The following is a 22,113-nucleotide window of genomic DNA, read 5'->3' as shown; positions in this document are numbered from 1 at the left end:
GTATTTTTCATGTTAGCACTTACATATTGAAAAAATATCACTCTAAACTAAACATACTTAATGCTATTTCTGGATCATTTGTCCTCCATTTAACCCATTACAAAATCATTTATATGAGAAAAAAGAACTATTTTCTAAATCTTATTTTAATTCACACTGCAATTCAGTTGATATTTTGATATTATAGGATGCCAAGAAGAGTTAAGGAAATTAGTAATAAACAGAGACCTCGCTTATAATTTTCCTTTTGCACCCCAACTCCTGCCATGCTGTGGAACTGTATGAAATGTTATAATGGGACATTCTGGCATTTTTGTTGATATGTTCCAAAGAACAGGTACAAGGCAGACCTCTCTTATACCAAATTCTTCATTATAGCTGGAAATATTATAGTAAAGCCCCAGTGTAGCAAATTTATAACAATAAATTGGCTAAAAGTGTCATGGCAGTGTACTATTTACTTGATTTATTGTTTTATGTCTGTTCTTATTAATTACTGTAGATGATCATCAAAAACAGACAGTGAAAAAACTGATTTATGCTGCTAAGGTATGTATTGCCTAATGATATAAACAGCACGTGAAAGGGATAAACAGAAAGCTAGACAGCTGTATCCATTTTAATTCCATAAAATGTAACAATACAAACACATTTAAGAATTGATCAGGTTTGTATTAATAGATTTTTTATCATTGAAGGATCTCTGAAATGTTTCAATTTCATAAATCCTTACTTTCAGCTTTTAACATTTTTTATAACAAATTCCCAGGTTTGTTTCAGAACTATTTTGTCACTTCATTTGTTTATATTTGCACAGTATATTTCTTCCTTTACACAATTCACTTTTTCCTCCTCTTATTCTCCATCTTCTGCCCTGGTCTTTTGTAATAAGTACAGGATGCATTTTTTTTCATGTTATCTTCACTTCCCCATTAGTAATCTGCTTTTTCAGATGCTACAGTACTGATAATCTATGAAGTCTTTGTAAAAAGCTTTTCAAGAAGTATAAATTGTGTTTGATTAAAACTTTTTTGCTGAAAGTAAAGAGGTTACTTAGCCGCTGTATGTACACCTTCAGCTGCTCTTTATTGACTCTTCAGGGGCTTTTCTTTGGGTGAGTTTCTGTTGCTTATAACCCTGGCAGCTTGAGAACACCAGGGTTAATTGGCCAAGAAATATTTCTTTATAGTCATCCTTCTAGATCCATGAAGTGGTAAAATACTTGGAAAAAATGAGAGAGGAAATTGTGTGAGTAAATAATATTATGGGTATAAATATTTATAATGATAAATGTTCCTTTTTTTATTTTAAAAATATTTTACACTTTAAAAAGTTGAATGCTTGTTTAAAAACCCTGGAAGCAGAAAGGAATCATATATATTCTCAATTGTCTGATGAAGATAAAATAAAGGAAGAGCTTAAAGGTAATCCATTTACGTTTATTTACAGACATTTGTTTTTAAAAGTCATTGTTTGTCTCCATACAAACATAATGTCAAGATTGATTCCAACTTTTAGGGGGTAATTGTAATCTTATTACTTTTGAGCTTTTCAATTTTGAAGAAATATGTTAAGGTTATTTCTGATTGTTTTGTGAAGATTTTTTAAAGTTCTCTCATTTATATTCAAACAATGTAACATTTTAACTAGATATGTCCAAATTATGCTGTGGTATATTAAATACAATTGTAGGTTAAACATGCTCAAAAATGGATTTTTAAAGAAACCTTTTCAATACATAATTAAATATATAACCTAGTGACATAAATTTTAATTTGTCCACAAGCAAAAGTGACACAGTGCCTTCCATTTGTAATTAATTACAAACTAATAATAATTACTGACATTTATATAGAGCTTTAACAACTTTTTCCAAATGAGGAAACTGAAGGTGAACAAGTTAAGTAGCTTTATGATCATGTAGTTAGCAAATGTTAGAGGAGTTGAATCCTCAAATCAGTGATTTTCCTGACTTGGAGTCTGTCACTCTCCATCAAGCTGCCTATTCAGCGTAGATCTATAAGAGAAGTGTTGCCTCATTTTGTATACATTCCTACCATACTTTTGACTCATAAATGTACACTGGAGTAATTTAATATTGAAACTGAATGTTCACTAGTCCTATTTAAAACTTTCATAGTCTTTTTTATTTCACAAAGCTGACAAACATGGACCAACTTTCTTTAAAATTTTAAAAGTCAGAGGAGACTTCACAGAGTAGGTGACATCTGAGCTTAACCATGAATGAAGAGAAAGATTAACTGTGAAAGGTGGGGTCGGGAGGGTGTGTTTCCCAGGCATGGGCTGTGTATGGCCTGTGACACAGCAGGATGATGGAAGATAGAATATTAAGTTCAGGGAACAACTAGTTTGACTCAAATATAGGGTACATGGAGGGAAGTGATGTGATGATGAGACAAATTGACTTCGGAGTTAGATTATGGAGTATCTTTAAAGCCAGGCTGAAGAGTTTGAATTTTATCCTAGAGGCAATAGGGAGTAACTGAAAAGTTTTGATCAGGGAAATAACATTGTAAGATGTGTACCTAAGAAGATGATTTTGATAGCTAAGTGGAAAATGTTTTGGAAAAGGGAGAAATTGGAGGCAGGGAGACCAATTAGCAGCTCTCAAGAGTAAGTTGCAGATAAGGTGCTGAGCTGCTGTGGTGGAGTAAGTTCCTATACCAATGAAATCACAGGTCTAATCCCTATTCCCTACGTACTTGACAAGTGTTCATCCAGCTTTCATTTAAAGACTTTGAGTAAGAAGGAACTTACTACTCTGAAGGTAGCCCATTCCAGTTTTAAATAGTTATAATTGTTAGAAACTTCCTTATGTCAAGCTTAAGTGTCACCTTTGCAACTACCCATTGCTCCTGGTTATGCCTTTCTTCAACCAATTCTCATATGGCATAAATTTGATACCCTTCACTTCCCTGGTTGTCCTCCTCTGCATATTCTCCAGCCTATCAGTGTACTTCCTATAATGTGACACCCTCAAACCAAACACAATACTTAAGATACGGTACAACTGTGGAAAAATATAGAATGCCCTCAGTGGTCCTGAAAGTTATGTTTCTTTCTATGCAGCCCAATATCATATTGGTTTGCTCAGCTACCATACCATACTGCTGACTCATATTAATCTTGCAGTCCACTAAAACCACCAGATTTTTTTCAGATAAATTGCTCCTTATCAATGATTCCCTCATCTAGTATTTATGAAGCTGATTTATCTCTATTATATTTCATTTTATTAGATTAATCTAAGTATCATAGACTGTTAAGTCTTTTTTGGATTCTGGATTTTGTCATCTGACATATTAGCTATGCTTCCTAGGTTTGTGTCATCTGCAAATTTGATAAGCATCTTGCCTATGCCTTTTCATCAGAGGCATTGTTAAAAATTCTAGACAGTAGGGGCAGCTAGGTGGCACAGTGGATAGAGCTCTGGCCTTGGAGTCAGGAGGACCTGAGATCAAATCTGGCCTCAGACACTTGACACTTACTAACTGAGTGACCCTGGGCAAATCACTTAACCCAGATTGCCTCACCAAAAAAAAAAAAAAAAAAATTCTAGACAGCATAGCACCAAGTCACAGATACCTGGGGCCATCTGCTGGAAACCTTTTTCCACATTGACATCTAACCATTAATCCTTTGGAATTGAACATTCATTCAGTTGTGAATTCATTTAATTGTAGTATCATCTTGCCCACATCTCTATGACTTTTCCATAAGAATATCTTGGGAGACTTTTACCAATGCTTATCTAAAATCTTAAGTAATTTAAGCTTTGGAATTTCGCTTATATGACAATAATAACCCTGTCAGAAAAGGAATGAAGCTTAATCTGTGATGATCTGTTTTTGATGAAGCCATGTTGATTCTTTACATTGCCACTCTTTTTTCAAGATTTCAGTTGGACTTAGGGAAGTGGATGAGATCATCAAGGGAAAGAGTATAGAAAGAAAAGAGGGCATAGGTCGAGCCTTGGAAGATAGCCATGCTGGATGGGGGATGGGGGATCATCCATCATAGGAGCTTTAGAAAGAGTGAGGAGAGAGCTGTGCCACAGAAGCTCAGAGAAGAGAAAATATTTGGAGGAAGGGATGATCAACAGCATCAAAAGCTACCACGAGGTTGAGGAGAATCTTAACCAAGAAAAGGTCATTAGATTCATTTCATTTAAAATTGTTTTAATAACATTTTGTTTTGAAACATGTCACTTCCCAACAAAGAAATCTCTCCTTGTGTAGTACTTTCCTTAGGGTTAGGAAAAGGGGTGGGAATTAAACCTGTGATTTCATTAATATAGGAAACTCCCTGATGAGGAAATTCCTTTTACTTATGTAAGTCAGCACTTTCTCTGTGACGTAATAGAATTATAGAGTTCCCTAGATGCCAGAATGTGTCGAGGCAAAACTTGAACTCAAGTGTTCCTGGCTATGAGGCTAGCCCTCTTACCTGTGGGACTTGGATTCTGTTGATTATTTCCTGTGACCTTGGATAACTTAACTGTAAAATAAAGGGGATTGATCTAGGTTTCCTCTGAAGTCTCTTCCAGGTCTAGATCTATTATTCTATGTTCTGTTATCCTAAGTACCTTCCCATAGAGGGAAAAACATTTAAACAAAACCGTTTAATAGAGTGATTGCAAGTGATGTTACTTTCTATTTTTTGTAGTTTACTGTTTGTTAACAGAATGGAAATATGTACTTTATAATGTGAAACCAGCACTACCCATTATATTTGACATGATTTTGTTGCCTTTTAGTGTTTTTATTCACATTGTATAATTATTTTTTTATTGTTCTGGTTCTGCTTTGTTTATTCTGCATCATTTCATAGAAATCTTCCTTTGCATCTCTGAATTCTTCATACTCCTCATTCCTTGGAGCAGGTTTCTCTGATAAAGATCTGATATCCAAGATATCTAAGGAATTGATTCAAATTTATCAAAACAAGAGCCATTCTTTAATAAATATATGGTCAAAGATAGGAGAAGGCAGTTTTCAAAGAAAGAAATCTGGACTATTGACAAATATGAAAAAATGTTCTTGCAAATCACTAGAGGAATAAAAATTAAAATAATTCTGAAGTTCTACCTCACACCTATCAGATCAGCAAAAGTTACAAAAAGGAAAAATGACAATTTCTATAGGTGTAGTGATGTACCATTACTGGAGCTGTGAATTGTGAATTGTCTTGGTAGAAAGCGGTTTGGTACTTCGCCCAGCAAGTCACTGAATTGGGCTTACCCTGTGACCAAACAGTGCCATTACTTTGCCTGTACTCTGAGGAGATCAAACAAAGAGGAAAAGGACCCACAAGAACAAAAATATATCAATTCTTTTTGTATTGGCAGAAAACTAGGAACAAAGAATGTGCCCATAAATTGAGTAATGGCTGAAAAAGTTATGGCATATGAATGTAATGGAATATTATTGTGCCATGGGAAATGATTAAAGGGACTTTTTCAGAAAAATCTGGAAAGTCTTGAATGAACTGATGCAGAATGAAGTGAGCAGAACCAGGAGAACAATTTTTATAACAACATTTGTACTTAAGAATTCTGGGGGCAGCTCGGTGGCGCAGTGGATAGAGCACTGGCCTTGGAGTCAGGAGGACATGAGTTCAAATTTGGCCTCAGACATGTAACACTCACTAGCTGTATGACTCTGGGCAAGTCACTTAACCCCAATTGCCTCACCAAAAAACAAACAAACCCAAAAAAAAACACTGATCAGTACATTGATTATAGAGGGCCGGTGAGGAAGCATGCTCCCCACTGACAGAAAGGTGGTGCACTCAAAGGTGCTGAATGAAACAGACTTTTTTGAATGTAGCTATTGTGAAGATTTGTTTTGCTTGACTATGCATATTTATTACAAAAGTTTTGTTTCTTAATGGGCCTGGGGAGTGAGGAATGGAAAGAAGAGCTAGGAATGGGGTTTCAAAGAAAGAAGAAAGAAAAAAATGTAATTGAAACTTCTGCTTTTTTTTTTTTTTTTAAATTCATAAGAAAGAACAGCAGAAAGGCCAGAAGTGATCCCAGAGAAGCAGAACATCTTTGAAAGGAACATTTTGAATTTATTATGTGTTTTAAAAGAAAAGCAAGCTGTCCATAAAACAGATTCACATTTTCATTATACAACTCTTTGTTCTGTTGTGACCACAGAAGTGCACATTTTAGTTGATATTTTTCAGAATTTTTAAATGGAAAAATTTTTTTAAATAACTGAATAAAGGTAGGCAACATCAAATTTGCTTCTGAAACTCCTATCTCAAAGACTTCCTTAGGGCTTTTCTTCATTATCCTTCACTGCAATTTGTGAAATAGTGGTTAAAAGTAATGTAAGTAGAGCCCTTCTGGTCTCAGAAAGGTTTGAGATGGTGAAGAGCTAGTTGTGGACAGTCTTTACAGAAAATATTCCAACAGCTTTGGTGTTTTCCATATTGTGCCTGCACCTTTTGGTTGTATTTTTGAGCACTCTCTTTTCTTTGGTTTATTTTAAGTGGGTACACCTTTTTCTAGATATTTGTCTCCATAGAGAGGAGAGGGCATTACCTCCATTGCTTTTAAATATTTTAGGTTACTAGGTTTTTTTTCTTTGTGAAATGTTATTTGGTTCACAGTATCAAGTCTTTAGGTTTTGACTTTTGTCCTTGACAAATTCCACAGGTCAAATTGAGGTTCTTCAGACTGAGCAAGTGTCTTTGCAGACTGAAAATGCATATTTTGAGAGTGAGGTGCAAAAGCTTCAACAAAAACTTAAAGTAATGACTGAATTGTATCAAGAAAATGAAATGAAACTTCATAGGTACTAATAAGATTTTACCTTCCTACTTTTTATTATTGGCAAGTGAAATCTTAAGAAATTTTTGAATGTCAAACTTTTAGCATATGTAATTTGATTCTATAGTGCTATATGGAGATGATAGCCCCCAATTTAGGAATATAGGTTGTATTCCAGAAGTTCATTTGTATTTTTGTATTACTATATTTCTTTCCATAGAAACTTTGTTAGAAATTATACTTAGATTCTCATTCTAGTCCCACAAAAATTTATTTAACCCATAATGTAGGAGTAATGTTGAGAACCCAGTGGTTGGAGATGTTTGGAGAGCCGAGTGGGTACTGCAGAGGCTGGTCAAGTCCAGCTGTAGTCCCGAAGAAAGGCTTCTGTGAGGAATTTTCAAAAACTTAAGTATTTAAGTTGGAGACTGTTTGTATGTGTGTATATGTATATGACATATTATGTTTGTATGCAGATACATATATATCTATACACACACATATATATAAAAATTAAAAAAAATTTGGCCGGGGTGAGGTGAGGTGGTGGTCTGTGATTTTCTTGGTATAGCAAACTCCCAGTGAGGAAGCCCCTTCTACCATCACAGATCCATAGTAACTCTGCACCTTAGAGAGTCTTGGAGAGTTGCCTTGGCATTGTTTTACTAGGATTTGACAGAAGTAGCCCTGTAGATAACTTTAAAAGTATAGCAGTCTACCTAATGACATTCTTTCCTCATCTATACTGCTGTACACAGAGAAGGTATGAGCCCAGACAAAGGAACAAACTTACATTTAGGTTTGTTTTAAGGAGGCTATATGGATTTTTTGGACATAAAATAATGCTTCATATATATAGCTTAAGGATTTTTTTATTGTTTTAAGTTCATTACAAATTATAGAATTTGAGTTTATGATTACCAAAGTTAAAAAAATTTTTTAATGTTCATTAAGTTGAGGGAAGGGTGAAACAGTCCTAGGTAGAACTAGATTGCTTTTTTCCATAGAAATAATGCTATAAATGTTGTTTGTATATCGTTGTAATAATAATAATGATGATGATGATGATAAGTACTACACTTTGGGTACATTTATAAATAGTATTTGTGATCTAACATGGGGATTTACCAACTTACAAACAAACTTTTAGAACATAAACTGTTCATAAATTGATGACTGTTCTGTAAATACATGCTTCTTTAGGATGCAAAGTTTTAAGACCAACCATAGCTTCAGAACTCTTTTTTAAATAGCCTTTTTACAGCAGCTTAAAGAGAAAACTCTTTACAATGGTAAATTCGAAAGTTTTTGCAACAACCAGTTCTATAGTTTGAGGTTATGACCAGTTCCACGCTAGGTAGTATTTACACAAATAAGACTTCGAGGAAATGATTTTTTTTTTTGGGTAGAGGGGTTGATGAAACATTGATAAAAACAAAGGTATTTTTGTTTTAAGGAAGTTGACTGTGGAAGAAAAAGACCGCTTACAGAAAGAGGAGAAACTTTCCAAAGCAGGAGAAAAGATTAGTCATGCTTCTGAAGAGCTTAATTCTTACAGGTACTGACAGACCTTAGTTTTGCTTTTTGTTGCTGTTTATTTAGTATCTCACCTAAAGAAAACTACAAGTTAAATATAAGCTTTATAATACAACTGAACAAAATTTTGATTGGTTACCTTGAGTTTCTGTGATCTGTATATATGTAAAGGGGGAGAAAGTCCTAAAGTTATATAATTTTAAGTTTCTTCCTCTGTTCCTTTGTGAATGATCTCCAGAGACTAATCTTTTTTATATTAGTATTAAGATTTTTTTTTGGTCCACAAAAGGGCTTTGAATGTCAAACAAAGGATTTAAATTTGATTCTGGGGGTGATAGGGAGCCACTGAAGTGAGTAGGAAGGCAACATGGTCAGACTTGTGCTTTGGGAAGATCAGGTTGACAACTGCGTATACGGGATGGACTGGAGTAGAGAGAGACTAAACAGAAGACTATTGCAGTAGGTGGACCAGGCATGAGGTGGGAAGAAGGCTTGTACCAGGGTGGTGAGGAAAAATAGAAAGGACTTGCCAACAGATTGGACAGTAGGGTGAGAAAAAGTAAGGAGTCAGGGATAACATGTAGGTTGGGAGCTTGATTGACTGGGAGGCTGGTGGTACCCTCAACAGAAATAGGGAACTTAGGAAGTAGAGAAGGTATAGGAAGAAAGATGATGAGTTCAGTTTTGGACATGTTGAATTAAAGATGTCAACAGGACATCCGATTTGAGATTTCCAATAGGCGGTTGGAAATGTGAGACTGGAGATCAGCAGAGATGTTAGAGTTGGGTAAGTCATTCTGAGAACCGTCAACATAGAAGTGATAATTGAATCCATGGGAGTTGATGAGATCACCAAGTGAAATAGTACAGAGAAGAAGGCATCACATTTCCATTTTAAGAAGTATCTTCTCTTAATAGTTGATGTTTAGAAAATGGGGTTATTTCTTTCCTCAAATTTGCATATGCTACCCTGAGGCTAATAGGTTCTCTGGAATTTTTAAAAAATATAATTCTTGACAGTCATTTTCATCTGTCATGCTTCTAATAACCAGAAAACTGCGTTTGAATAAGGATTTGATTTAGTGGATCTATAGTCATACCTTAAATTTTCAAATAATGATAAAATGGACTCAATAGGGAAAGATAATTTTAATTTAAAATTTCTAGAAAGTAATTACTTCATGTAAGACATTTTTTGTTTATTTCTTATATGAATAGTTATAGGACTCCTGATGCTATGGACATTTTTAGTTCAAATAGTTTATTTTGCTGTTTCTTAATTTTTTAGTAATTGTGATTATATGTTTACCACAGAGAACGAGCCAAGGATCTTGAAGAAGAATTGGAAAGGACTATTCGTTCTTATGAAAGCCAGGTATACATGGGAGGAGGGAAGACTTTTTTTCTGAATTGACTGAATTAGTATTTCTGTCTTGGGATAGTATAGTTTAGGCACTTCTACCAGGGAACCCTTTCCTGGCCTGGTTGGTCATGACAAGGAATATTATAAAGATGCTTATGGTTCTAGCATAGAATATCTTCAAAATTATTGTGTCCTTTACCTCTCTAGGGAAAATCCCAGAATGGGAAGGGTCAGTGTAATACACATCATCACAAAAATACGAGTGTGGTGTCATCATTGTGTTTATTGAATTGTTATCCCTAATTTCAGGCTGATGACTTTTCATTGTCAGACACGGGCATAATTTTTTACTCAGCAATATAGTAGAAAGTAGCATTTTATAATTATTTTGTGAGAAAGAAAATTTTTTTATAGAGAATGTCCTTTGTAAGTGAAAGTTCTAATGTATGTATTATAAATCATATTGACAAATTCAAATTTTTTTAACTAAAAGAAAAAAATTTCCGTTCAGTTACTTCTGAATTCTTTTCTTTTTTTCAGATCACTGCTCATGAGAAAAAAGCTCATGATAATTGGGTAAGTTTTAAATTCTGAAAGACATATTTGTCCCCAAAATAATTTTATCATTTTGTAATGTCATGCCTGTAATCCTGTGAGAAAGCATACCTTTTCCCAAAAAAATATACAGCTTATTTTGAAGTTATAAAAAATTTTTTTTAATAAAAATTTTTTTTTAATGATTGATGATTCTTTTTAGAAGGATCAGTTACTTCTTCATTTACCAGGATGACACTATAAATTAAACTTTTTTTAAAGAGTCAGATCAAGTCAACAACCATTTATTAAGTGTTTATTAGGGGGCTGGCACTGTGCTAAGCTGTAGGATACAAAGAAAGGCAAAAGAAAATTCCTGCTCAAGATGCTTATGGTCTTTAGTGGAGACAATATGCAAAGAAACTATGTACAAACAATGTATATATATATATAGTAAAGTGGAGATAATCAATGTAGGGAAGGCATTAGCATTAAAGACCTAGGAAAGGCTTCCTGTAGAAATTGAAGGAAGCCAGAGAAGCCAAGAGGTGAAAATGAGAAAGGAGAGAATTCCAGGTATGAAGGACAAGAAATATCACATTAAAACTGTCTAGGTGAGGCCGCCAGGTGGCGCAGTGGATAGAGCACTGGCCTTGGATTCAGGAGGACCTGAGTTCAAATGTGGCCTCAGACACTTAATACTTACAAGCTGTGTGACCCTGGGCAAGTCACTTAACCCCATTGCTTAGCCAAAAAAGCAAAAGAGGAATGTAATTCTGCCTTCATCATAAAATGTGTGACTATATTGTATTTTTTACAATTAAATATAATATTAATAATAACATTTATATTGCACTTTAAAGTGTACAAAGTGTTTTACATAAAATATTGCATTTGAGCCTTACAACAATCCTGTGAGATAGATACTACAGGTATATTTGCCTCCATTTTACAGATGAGGCTCAGAGAGATTAAGTGTTTTGACCATCGTTACATAGCTAGTAAGCACCAGAGGCAGGAAGTGAACCTAGGTCTTCCTGTTTCCAAGTTCAGCACTCTCTCCAATACATTTAATGTGTTGATTTAAATTTTTTTTTCTTTTTACAAGCTGTCAGCCCGAGCTGCTGAAAGACACCTTAATGACTTAAAAAAAGAAAATGCACATAACAGACAAAAGTAAGTACTTTTCTTGTTATATTTAGACAGTTTTTTTTTTTTGATTAATAACACCTAACTTTGTGTCACTTGAAAATGACAAAACTTAGAAGTTATCAAGCAACAGCTGAGCCTGAAACTTGGGGCATGTGTGTACGTGTGTGTGCATGCACGCACACATGTACATGTGCACACATGCAGGCTTTAGTTGATATAATGCCCAGGGGGTGTGTGTGTGTGTATATGTGTGTGTAGGCGTGTATACACACATGCATATAGGTGTATTCATATATATGCACATATGTATACATTTGTTTTTCTTTTGAGGGGGGCAAGGGTGGGGTTAGACAGTGGGGTTAAGTGACTTGCCCAGGGTCACATAGCTAGTAAATGTTATGTGTCTGAGGCCGGATTTGAACTCAGGTCCTCCTGAATCCAGGGCCAGTGCTCTATCCACTGTGCCACTTAGCTGCCCCCACATATGTATATATTTGTATATACTTGTGTATATATTTGTTTGAAATCATAATAAGGGGGAGCATTGTGAGGAGTCAGCTAGAGTGGGTTTTGGAGCTCAAGCTGTGAGTAAACTGGGGCCCCTGAATTAGAGCACAAAGCCAAAACAGCAGCTGAGGCAGCTACAGGACCCAATGTTTGGAAAAAGAATAGAGAAAATGTTTTGATGGTGAAGAAGATGTTGAAGGAATCCTGACTGATTTTAAGGCTTTTCTCTCATATATCTTTAGTGGCAGTCACTTTTAGACATGTCTCTGGTAAAGCTTCAGTTGTGCCACATGGTTGTTGAACCTGTTCTGTGTCACTCAGTTCTTATAGCAAATACTGTAAGGCAGATTCAAGAAGAAATGATCCAGGATGGAACTTGGCAAACAATAAATGCTCAGAATATAGGACAGGCTTCTCTTGACCTCCTACTATGATCAGATAGCTTTTGTCATTCAACCAAAGAACATGGTGAATGGAAATTCATTCCAGGTTATAGTGGTTTCTCAAAAGATTTTGAAGACATCCAGTCCCAAGATATTATTTCTGACTTGTCCATGGTTACATCAGTACAAGCTCCAAGAAACCCTCAAAGTAATGTTTGGGAAATGGAGAACCCTCAAGAAAACAGGGGAAACTTTCAGAATTGGAGAAAAAAAATCCTAATTCTGTATAATACTTATTTTCAGATATTGACAATTCTTATTATGATCCTGATAAAATATTAACTGGAATGATGAGCATCACAAAAATAGGACATTGTGACCTTGAAAAAGCTTTTCATCTCAACCACAAATTCTAATTCAAATTGTAAATGTGGTATAAATGAGCTTGACCATAATGTGGAAATCCTTGTTGAATGTTGAAATGTTTAAATTCAAAGCATGATTCTTTGAAGAAATCAAGAACATTTGAATATGGGATTAGACATTGGCAGAATTGGTTTCTAATCCTAGTTTTGCCTAGTTTTGTGGTCCAGATAAATCAATTCCTTTCCCTGCATTTCATTTTTCTCATTTGTAAAGTGAATTCTTGCTTTGGATGTCTTAGAAGATTTCTTTCACCCTGAAAATCAGACCACATTTATGGCTGATGCTGATTGCAGTAGACCTGAATCTGCCTGGTTCTCTTCCTCCACCCTGAAAGTGGAAGAAAGAAGTACAAGGCAGGGAAAGGAAACAGCACATGGTGTCTAGAGTTACTTCAGAGGAGCTGTTCCTTCCCTAAAGTGCTGTGATTGTGGAAGGGAAAGATTAAGTACTGGGCAGTGGCATTTGTCTTGAAATTATGGGTGTTCTCAGTTTAATGGATAACTAAGAGATGTTTCTTCTTTCTTTGCAGGTTAACTGAATTAGAATTTAAATGTGACCTCTTAGAAAAAGATCCTTATGCCCTTGATGTTCCAAATAGATCCTTTGGCAGAGGTACTGCTTTTTTCCTTCACTTTTCAACATATTTTACTTTGTAAAGTTAATTGGATAATATTAGCATAAATATGATATAGTTATTCATAAAGGCTATAAACTCAAGAGCCAGGGTTCTACTCTTAGCACTCTCATTATCTCTGTATATGAGTCTTTAGGCATAGTTTCACCATCCATAATAATAGTATTTGCTCTCTGAATCTCAAAGGGATTTTGCAAGAGGATGTAATTTTATGCCTTAAGCTCCTGGAAAGTAATTGAAAATATTGAAAAGATATATCATTATGACTAATTATTTATTAAGTCTGTTTTGGAATGTTTTTATTTCTAGGGATAATGGCAGTTTAGGAATTCATTTTATAATTGTGTTCATTATGTATTACTCTCTTATTTATCCAATGTATATTATTTCTTGTGATAGATTATATAATCTCAAAATATTCTAAATCATGTCTTTCTTATAATTTTTGTTGAATTAAAATTATTAATACCCAAGGAAATGAAAAGAAACCTATTTTCTTATAGGCTAAACTTCATTTTAACAAGCTTGAAAATACATCAAAATCTAAATTTCGTTAAAATAGTATTTAGTAAAATTACATTGCACTATTGTTGTTTGTTAGTATTTGTTGATATAATACATTAGGATTACCCCATATTTGCAACAAATTTGTAGCTTGGCAGTGAAAGGTGTTTTTAAAAAAGGGAGAATGCTTTGCTTCTAAAGCAGTGGTCCTTAAGAGGGTAAATAACTGCTTTGCCCTTCTGCTTTTAACTGCATTTGAATATAATATGAGATATTGCTAATGCAATTTGATGTGCTTTTTAAACTGTGGTATTTGTGATGTTTTAGAGTATTGTTGTTTTTCCCTTTTTCTTTTTGTTAAAAAATAATTCCAAGAGCCAGTAGGGTTTATAAACTTGGCTAGTTACCATTAAGTAAAGCTAACTGCAAGTTATTTTATGAATTACCAGCTAAACTGGTAATAATAATATTAGGAGTCAATGTTTATATGGGATTTTGTTTGCAAAGTGCTTTATATACATCATCACATATGAACCCTTAAAAACCTTTTGAGGTGGGTCATACAAGTATTATATCCAATTTTCAGATGAAAAAAGCTGAGGCTGAGAGAAGTTTAATGACTTGCTCATTTTGTTACACAAGTAGTATCAAAAATGGGATTTGAATCTAGGTCTTCCTAGAACCTCTCTCCCAGTCAGTGCTCTATCACCAACCCATGTAATGCAGAATAGGTCCTGGTGCTTCAGTTAATTCATTGCCCTACAAAACCTGAAATCTCCCTCAAACAGTTTATAGCTTTTCACAGCTTGTCTTTTCAACAGAACTGAGCCCTCTTGTTTTACAGTTTCCAGTAGTTGGAGCTACACCAACAGCTAAGAAACAAGGTCATTAAATTTTTTTTTTAATAAAACTCTAAAACGTCACTAATACCCTATTAAACAGGTATTTAAATAATTTACCTAAAATGACAATACCTATTAAATAGATTCATCGTTAAATGGACAGGAATATGAGAATACCTTTTGTACATGGGATTTTTCATTCAAGATAATTCTATCCATATTAACAAAGCAGTGCCCTTAGAGTAGGACATGAAAATATTCTTATTATATGAAATAAATATTTTAAATGGTACTCATTAAAATGAGATTCTACCTGTATCCGGTGTAGTTAATGAAATTGAATTTAAATATGTTGTTTTAATTATTCCAGAGCATTCCCCATATGGACCCTCACCAATGGGTCTGCCTTCACCAGAAATGAGAGCTTTTCTCTCCCCTCCAACTCTGTTGGAGGGTCCACTCAGACTTTCACCTTTGCTTCCAGGGGGAGGAGGAAGAGGTATATTGCTTAAACATTTATTACTCTGGATTTTTCCATTCCTTTGTTTATCTCAACTTATCTGAAAAATGAACTGTAATATAAATATTTGGAAAGTACAGGCAGTCCTATAATTTACAGTGGGTTATATTCCTGGGGAAAGGGCCATTAAGTCTGACTGACATGAGTTGAATCTTATTTTCCATAAAATCTTATTTAACCATAAAAACAAGGTTATATGAAAAGGTTATACTACTTATCAAGAGGCTTGAGTCTCAACTTTTTATGGAAATGACCACACAACTATTTTTAGCCATATTTTTTTACCACAATTTAGTCAGTTATAAATGCTATATGCTCTATAGTAGTATAAAGCATTCTAGAATATTATTAAACAGGGAAACACAAATTTGCTTTTAATATATCATAGTCTAATATATAGAGTTCTTACCCTCTTCATAGTTATTGCTTTATTTTTATTGTCAACAAATGAGATGAGGGTAAACCTTCATTAGGATCATGGAAGTCAAAAGACTTTCCTTTAAGAGATTTTTGACAGACATCTTTAAGGAGTGTTTAGGGATGATTTAAAGCCATTTGATTGTTTTATAAAGAACTGACCCAAGTATGTGTCTTTGGGTCCCCTATGATAAGCGTAAGTGTTAGAAAATAAACTGTGGTTTGGTTGTGGGGTTTTTCATTTTATTTTGTTTTGCTTTTTGTGTTTTGATGTGTGTGTGCCTTGAAAACATCTGCTTTCTTGAATTGCCATGCCATCAACACTAATAGCTTTATTTTGTACCCTGATATTGCACAGTGTATACATGCCTTTAAAATGCATCAGAATAACCTTACTTGGTCTGTGCAGGGGATGGGGAGGGACTATGAGTCTCCTTGGCCGAAACTGGTAGACCAGGGAGTATTTTTACACGAAGCCTATCAGAAGGCAGACTGCCTCTGGAATATGTTACTTTGTCTAATGTAAGTACTGTACGTATTAACATGGGTACGATTGGTTGAATGCCATGAATGCAGATCACTGGAAGTTGACTGACTGTAAATTGTGGACTGCCTGTAATCAGCTGAATATTTAGAATGAAAAAATCAATAAATACCTTTGATTTCTCTCCTCCTTAAATAGCATTTATGATACAAATTCTAAAGATTACCTGTGTGATTTTTTGTTATTAGGTGTTATAATGACCACAGAAATTATAGGTAAGATTGAAAAGGACTAAAGCCCATAAATTTTTGGTTCTTATCAATTGACCTTTAAAATGCTTCTAAACATAACATTTCTATTCTTGGTTTCCATCTAAAGAACTAATAAAGTGTCTTCCCTTCCTTTTACTTTGTCTTATTACCTATTTCATTTTTGTCCTTTTTTTGTTTGTTTTGATAAAGGTAAGGATTTGGGATATATGTTTTAATAAGGATAGGATTCATTTAATTCCTGGCATATAGTAGTCACTTAATACTTGATTGCTGTAGAAATATTTGCTTGTTTGTGTATTTAATAATCTTTTCTTATACATAAATAGCTAAAATTAATATTTAAACAACATTTCAGCTTTTTAGTTTTAACTTTTTAGAGACTTAACTAATTAATTCTAAACTACTAACAGAAGACACTGGAACAAATCAATGAATGAGACATGCAGCAAAAATTGAAAAAATCAGTATATCATAAAAAAAGAAAATATGAAAATCAAAGAGGAGATAAAATACAAAAAAAAACCCTCAAAAGATCAAAAATAGAACTTAAGAGCTTTTTTTTTTAAACTATTAATACAATAGATAGACCAGTAGCTAATCCAATAAGAAAAAAAAAGAAAATTCACAACTGAAGACAGAATAAAGGAAATTATTAGAAATTATTTTGCCCATTTACATGCCAATAAAACTTATAAAATAAATAGATGAATAGTTACAAAAATATAAAATGCCCGTATTAACAGAAGAAGAAATAGAAGATTCAAGTAACTCAATTTCAGAAAAAGAAAGTGAACAACCCTAAAGCCCAGATGGATTTACAAATAAATTCTATCAAACATTCAGAGAACCATTAATTATAATATTACATAAATTTTTTACAAAATGAAGGAAAGAAAGGATGCCTTCAGATTCCTTTTGTGAGACAAATATGATTCTGATAGCTAAACTAAGGAGAAACAATTATAGGCTAATATGTCTAGTGAATATTAGTGTAAAAATATTGAATGTATGTTAGTAAAGAGATTATAAAAACATTTAAAAGATTATACATTATGACCAAGTTGGATTTATACTAGGAATACATAGCAGATTGGTTCAGTATTAGAAAAACTGTGAGTATAATAATGCATATTATTAAAAAACAAAAATATTTATGTGATTTATGTTTACATGATTTATATCTAGATTCAGAAAAGACTGATAAAATACAGTTCTCATTTGTTTTTTTAATTTTTTAACAAACAAGAAATAAAATTAATATTTCCATATACATTATAGAACAGAAGGAGGAGAGTATACATGAAATTGAATCTCTACTATAAAGAGCATACTTTTCTTTCTAAGTTTATACCATATTCAACTCCTATTTGTCTGGAATTCCTTGTGACTTCCCTTCTCTTCTCATTCTTTTAAAGAAATGCTATCTCTGGCTCCCTGTCTCTCTCCCCTACCTTGACCTCACCTCCACCCCTACCAATTGGAACAGATATGCATAGTCAAGCACAATAAATTTCCACATTGGTCTTAGCCAAAAATAGATGTCTTATTCTGCATCTTGAGTATAATGTCTCCCTCTCTGTCAGGACTACTTCTGACGTGCAGTAGTGTACTGGAAATGTTCAGTAACAGCTCTCTGGGAAATGTATGTGGGCTACACTTTTAAGTGTAATCAGCATTATTAACCTTTTTTCCATCACTTTTTAAAGTCTACACAATCAACTAAACAATAAATCAAGCCCTGATTTGTAGTGCTTGCAATTTTTGAGGTGTAAATACTCATCTAGCACATCTCTGGCAGCACAACTTTAATACTTTAGAATGGAGGGTGGTAATAACATTAATTACAATTCTTAACTCTTTCAAAGTTGTTTTTTTTTACATTGTTATTTGTTGTATAAATTGTTTTCCCAGTTAGTTTTGCTTCACTCTGTATCAGTTTATGAAAATCTCAGGTTTCTCTGAAATCACCCCTTTCATCATTTCTTAAAGTAAAATGATACTGTATTACATTCACATGCCGTAATTTATTTAATCATTCCTCAACTGATGTCCTCACCCACCCCCTTTCCCACTCCTCCCTTGGAACTTCACTGGGACAGTGAACTCTAATACCTTAGTCTGAGAAAGTTCCCTAGGTCACTAACTTGCCTTGCCAAGTTAGTATGAATCAGAAGCAGGAGCTAGGTCTTGACTTCTTGACCCTCTAGCTACTATACTAACCTACCACTCAGCATATGTGTTAGAATGTAAAACATTTCATCTGAATTTTTTCCTCTAGACTTTGAGATTAAATAGATTAAGTTTTTACCAAAATATTTGATTATGCTTTTATAAGCATACCAAAAGAGTACTAACTTGTTTATAGTAGTTAGTGTAGGAGGTACTACCTTTATTCCAGCAGCGCTGCCTTTGAGTGAAATGTTTTCTTTTAAATGTCTTCAAATTGTTGAGGATGGATTTGATTTTTGGAAACAACCAAAAGTCATTTGGAATCAAGCCTGGTGAATAAGGTGGGTATTAAAGCTTGGTAGTATTTTTTGTGGGGAGGGAAGAGAAAAATATATGACTAACTATAAAGAGATGAATTTTAATCCTGTGCTTCTGTGATTTTCTTGTGTGGCACACACGGCTCCTCCTAAAGAGGGATTCCAAAAATATTTTAAGCAATGACAGCATTAACTTACAGAGTATGTTGTGTGGCCTCCCAAGGTTGGCAAACTTTTCAAAACTGGTCTCACTACTTTTATATTCATATCTTAGAGAATATTTTATTTTTATAGAAACCTTACTTTGTAATTTCATTTTTTTAACCTTTCAGATTGCTTTATAACTTGAATGTGTTCATTGATTTTGCTTAAGTAGCCTTAAAAAAAATAGCACAAAATAGCACCCTGAAAATTAGTTTATAGACACAAGTTTCTGTATTTTGTAAATTTTTTTCCTAGTTGTCCTAACAACTCAAAATTTATTTATTTGGTATACCCTCCCAGTGAAGTCCACTGTTTAAATTCAATGAAATTAATTCTTTGTGTTTACATAAAATATTATTTCATTTATTTCTCTGTTTAGGCTCAAGAGGACCAGGGCATCCTCTGGAGTATCAGAATGCCAGTGAGAGAGGAGAATTATCTGATCCCCACAGAGCACCTTCAGACACTGGATCTCTGTCACCTCCATGGGATAGAGATCGTAGAATGATTATTCCTCATTCAGGTATGTAAAGTTGGCCAACTGAGAGTCTAAGAAGCAATTGGCATGGACTCTATACCTCATTAGAAGGTACTGGTACAAAAGGGAGGAAAAAAATCAGTAAAGCCAGATAAATTGTGATTGTTCACATGACACTAGTATCCTTTACTTAACCAAAAGGTTTAAAACAGCATTCTTTGAAATAGTTGAGTCCCTATAATTCATTTGAGGTTACCATGTTCTGAAGTGTAAAGAACACTATGGGGAGTCAAGTCCCTTTGGTGTTTGGTCCTTGTTCTGACATTTTGATACTTTGGACAGATCAACCTCTCTGCCTTAGCTCCCTCAACTGTAAAATTAGGAGTGTAGACTAGGTAATGTTTTAAGATCTTTTCCAACTACAAAAGTCTGTGAAAAAAAAATCTATTTTCAACAATTTGGACATAATACTTTAGGGATGAAGCTGTTATATGAAGCACACTTGCATGGAAAAAAATTTTATTAAAAATATGCTTCTTCAAATTTCCCCCAAAAAATCTACATTGACATCATGAGCAGTCAAAAGAGGAGAGGCATTATAGTTAAGTACTCAAATTCCAAGAAGTAAATCAATCATAGCCTTTGTAAGGAGAACAGTATTGTAATATGTTTTCTCTCATTGATAGTGTAAGTTTATGCTTCTGTTTCATAATAGTTTAAGCCATTATAAATCAATATAGAGGTTGTATTTGTAATTTTCAAAGTTTAATAGGTTGAGAACATTTTACCCTTTTTTTTTTCCAGTATTTTGCCCATTTTGATGTATTGAGTATTGAAGATTTTTTTTTCTTCAACAGGATTTGCAAGCAAGGGTCATAATAAAGTTAGGAGCCATGATTAGTCTTACTGTTTTTTGATTGATTCCTGGCAAATTCAGAGAAAACTGAAAATAAATCTTTCTATATACATTAGAACAGTCCCTGATTTATAGACTATTTGTAGTCCTTGATTTTAACCCATACGTACTGACTCTTGGTATGTGATTCAGCATCCATAGGTTTTTGCTCTTTTCCCTATCTTTCTCTTCCTTGCAACGTATTTGTTCTCTCTCTCTCTCTCTCTCTCTGTCTCTCTCTCTCATGCACATATTCACTCACACATGCAGAACATGCAATACTTGTAGAAATTATTGACCTGGAGGGACACCTTCTCTCATGAAGGAGCACCTTCTCTTCAGCAGATGCAGAGAGGTTACAGGATTATTGCTTCCCAGTCTTCCCTCCAACCCTGTCTCTCAGACCAGCTCCAGAACCTCTGCCTCTCAAAAAAGAGAAGAGTATTCCTGTACTTTAAAAAAAGCTGTATGTAATGGTGATTCCTATTACATATTCATTCTTCCTTTTCTGCTCTTTGTACATGAAAACGTTCATGTTTGTTGGTATTTAATAAATTCAAAATAACAAAAAATTAGAATTAAAAAAAAGATAACTTTTTGTTTCACATAGAAACTTGGGGTCCTCAACAGAACCTTTGCAATTTCTTTTTTTTTCTTTTTTAAAATCTTATTTAATATTTTATTTTTTCCCAATTACATGTAAGAACAATTTTAAAATTCCTTTTTTCCTTCGAATTTTGAGTTTCAAATTCTTTCCCTCCCCCCACCCCCACCATTGAGAAGGCAAGCAATTTGACATAGGCTATACATATGTAGTCATGCAAAACACGTTTCCATGTAAGTCATTCTGTGAAAGAAAACACAGACAAAAAAAATCTAAGAAAAATAAAGAAAAAGTATCTTTGATATGCATTAGGCTGTACCAGTTCTTTCTCTGGAGATGGACATACATATATACACATACATACATACATACATACATAGACATATACTTTCCCTAACAAATTCTACTTCTGATCTTTGTTTTTATGTTTGTGCATATCTCTTCTTTCCTACCCCTCCTAACTCCTCTACTTTACTTCTACCCACTACCTTCCCCTCCTATTACTTAACATACCCCCCCCTTCCAGGATCCCTCCCTTATCCTCCCATTCCCATAAATCTGAACACCCTTCTATACCCCCTTTGACATATTCTCTCATGCACCCCTCTAAAGATCCCTTTCTTTTCCTCCAAATGATCCCTCCCTTGTTCTCCCATTCCCATTAATCTAAACAAACTTCTATACCTCCTTTTTAAAAAAATTTTTTTGTCTCTTTTTTTAATTTATTTTTAGTTTTCAACATTCACTTCCACAAGATTTTGAGTTCCAAATTTTCTCCCCATCTCATCCCTCCCCCTACCCCAAGATGGCATGAATTCTGTATACCCCTTCCCCTAATCTGCCCTCCCTTCTCTCCCCCTCTTCTCTTATCCCCTTCTCCTTCTGTTTTCCTGTAGGGCATGATAGGTTTCTATACACCATTCCCTGTATTTCTTATTTCCCAGTTGCATGTGAAAACAATTTTTTTTTAACATGGGTTTTAAAACTTTGGATTTCAAATTTTCTCCCTTCCTCCCTTCCCACCCACCCTCATTGAAAAGGCAAGCAACCCAATACAGGTTATACATGTGTAG

At 34.1% G+C, this 22,113-nt stretch overlaps 1 protein-coding gene across 24 annotated transcripts in view; it reads left to right on the top strand.

Annotated features, from left to right (window-relative positions):
* MIA2 (MIA SH3 domain ER export factor 2) overlaps nt 1-22,113 on the top strand; it is a 123,559-nt gene that overhangs the window by 84,515 nt on the left and 16,931 nt on the right. For 10 of the 24 annotated variants that reach the window (XM_027849246.1, XM_027849235.1, XM_027849239.1 and 7 more), the window contains 11 exons: nt 503-549; nt 1,334-1,424; nt 6,686-6,824; nt 8,256-8,357; nt 9,650-9,710; nt 10,239-10,274; nt 11,341-11,408; nt 13,230-13,312; nt 15,051-15,179; nt 16,350-16,376; nt 19,443-19,586. In XM_027849246.1, the coding sequence (XP_027705047.1) occupies nt 503-549; nt 1,334-1,424; nt 6,686-6,824; nt 8,256-8,357; nt 9,650-9,710; nt 10,239-10,274; nt 11,341-11,408; nt 13,230-13,312; nt 15,051-15,179; nt 16,350-16,376; nt 19,443-19,586 (927 nt within the window). Of the gene's footprint in view, nt 1-502; nt 550-1,333; nt 1,425-6,685; nt 6,825-8,255; nt 8,358-9,649; nt 9,711-10,238; nt 10,275-11,340; nt 11,409-13,229; nt 13,313-15,050; nt 15,180-16,349; nt 16,377-18,824; nt 18,884-19,442; nt 19,587-22,113 lie in introns of those variants that run through there. The other 14 variants (XM_027849240.1, XM_027849238.1, XM_027849236.1 and 11 more) reach the window with 4 other exon arrangements.

The sequence above is a fragment of the Vombatus ursinus genome, unplaced genomic scaffold, assembly GCF_900497805.2.
Source record: "Vombatus ursinus unplaced genomic scaffold, bare-nosed wombat genome assembly UNPS02007284.1, whole genome shotgun sequence".
Taxonomy (NCBI): domain Eukaryota; kingdom Metazoa; phylum Chordata; class Mammalia; order Diprotodontia; family Vombatidae; genus Vombatus; species Vombatus ursinus.
This window is presented reverse-complemented; position numbering and strand designations above follow the sequence as displayed.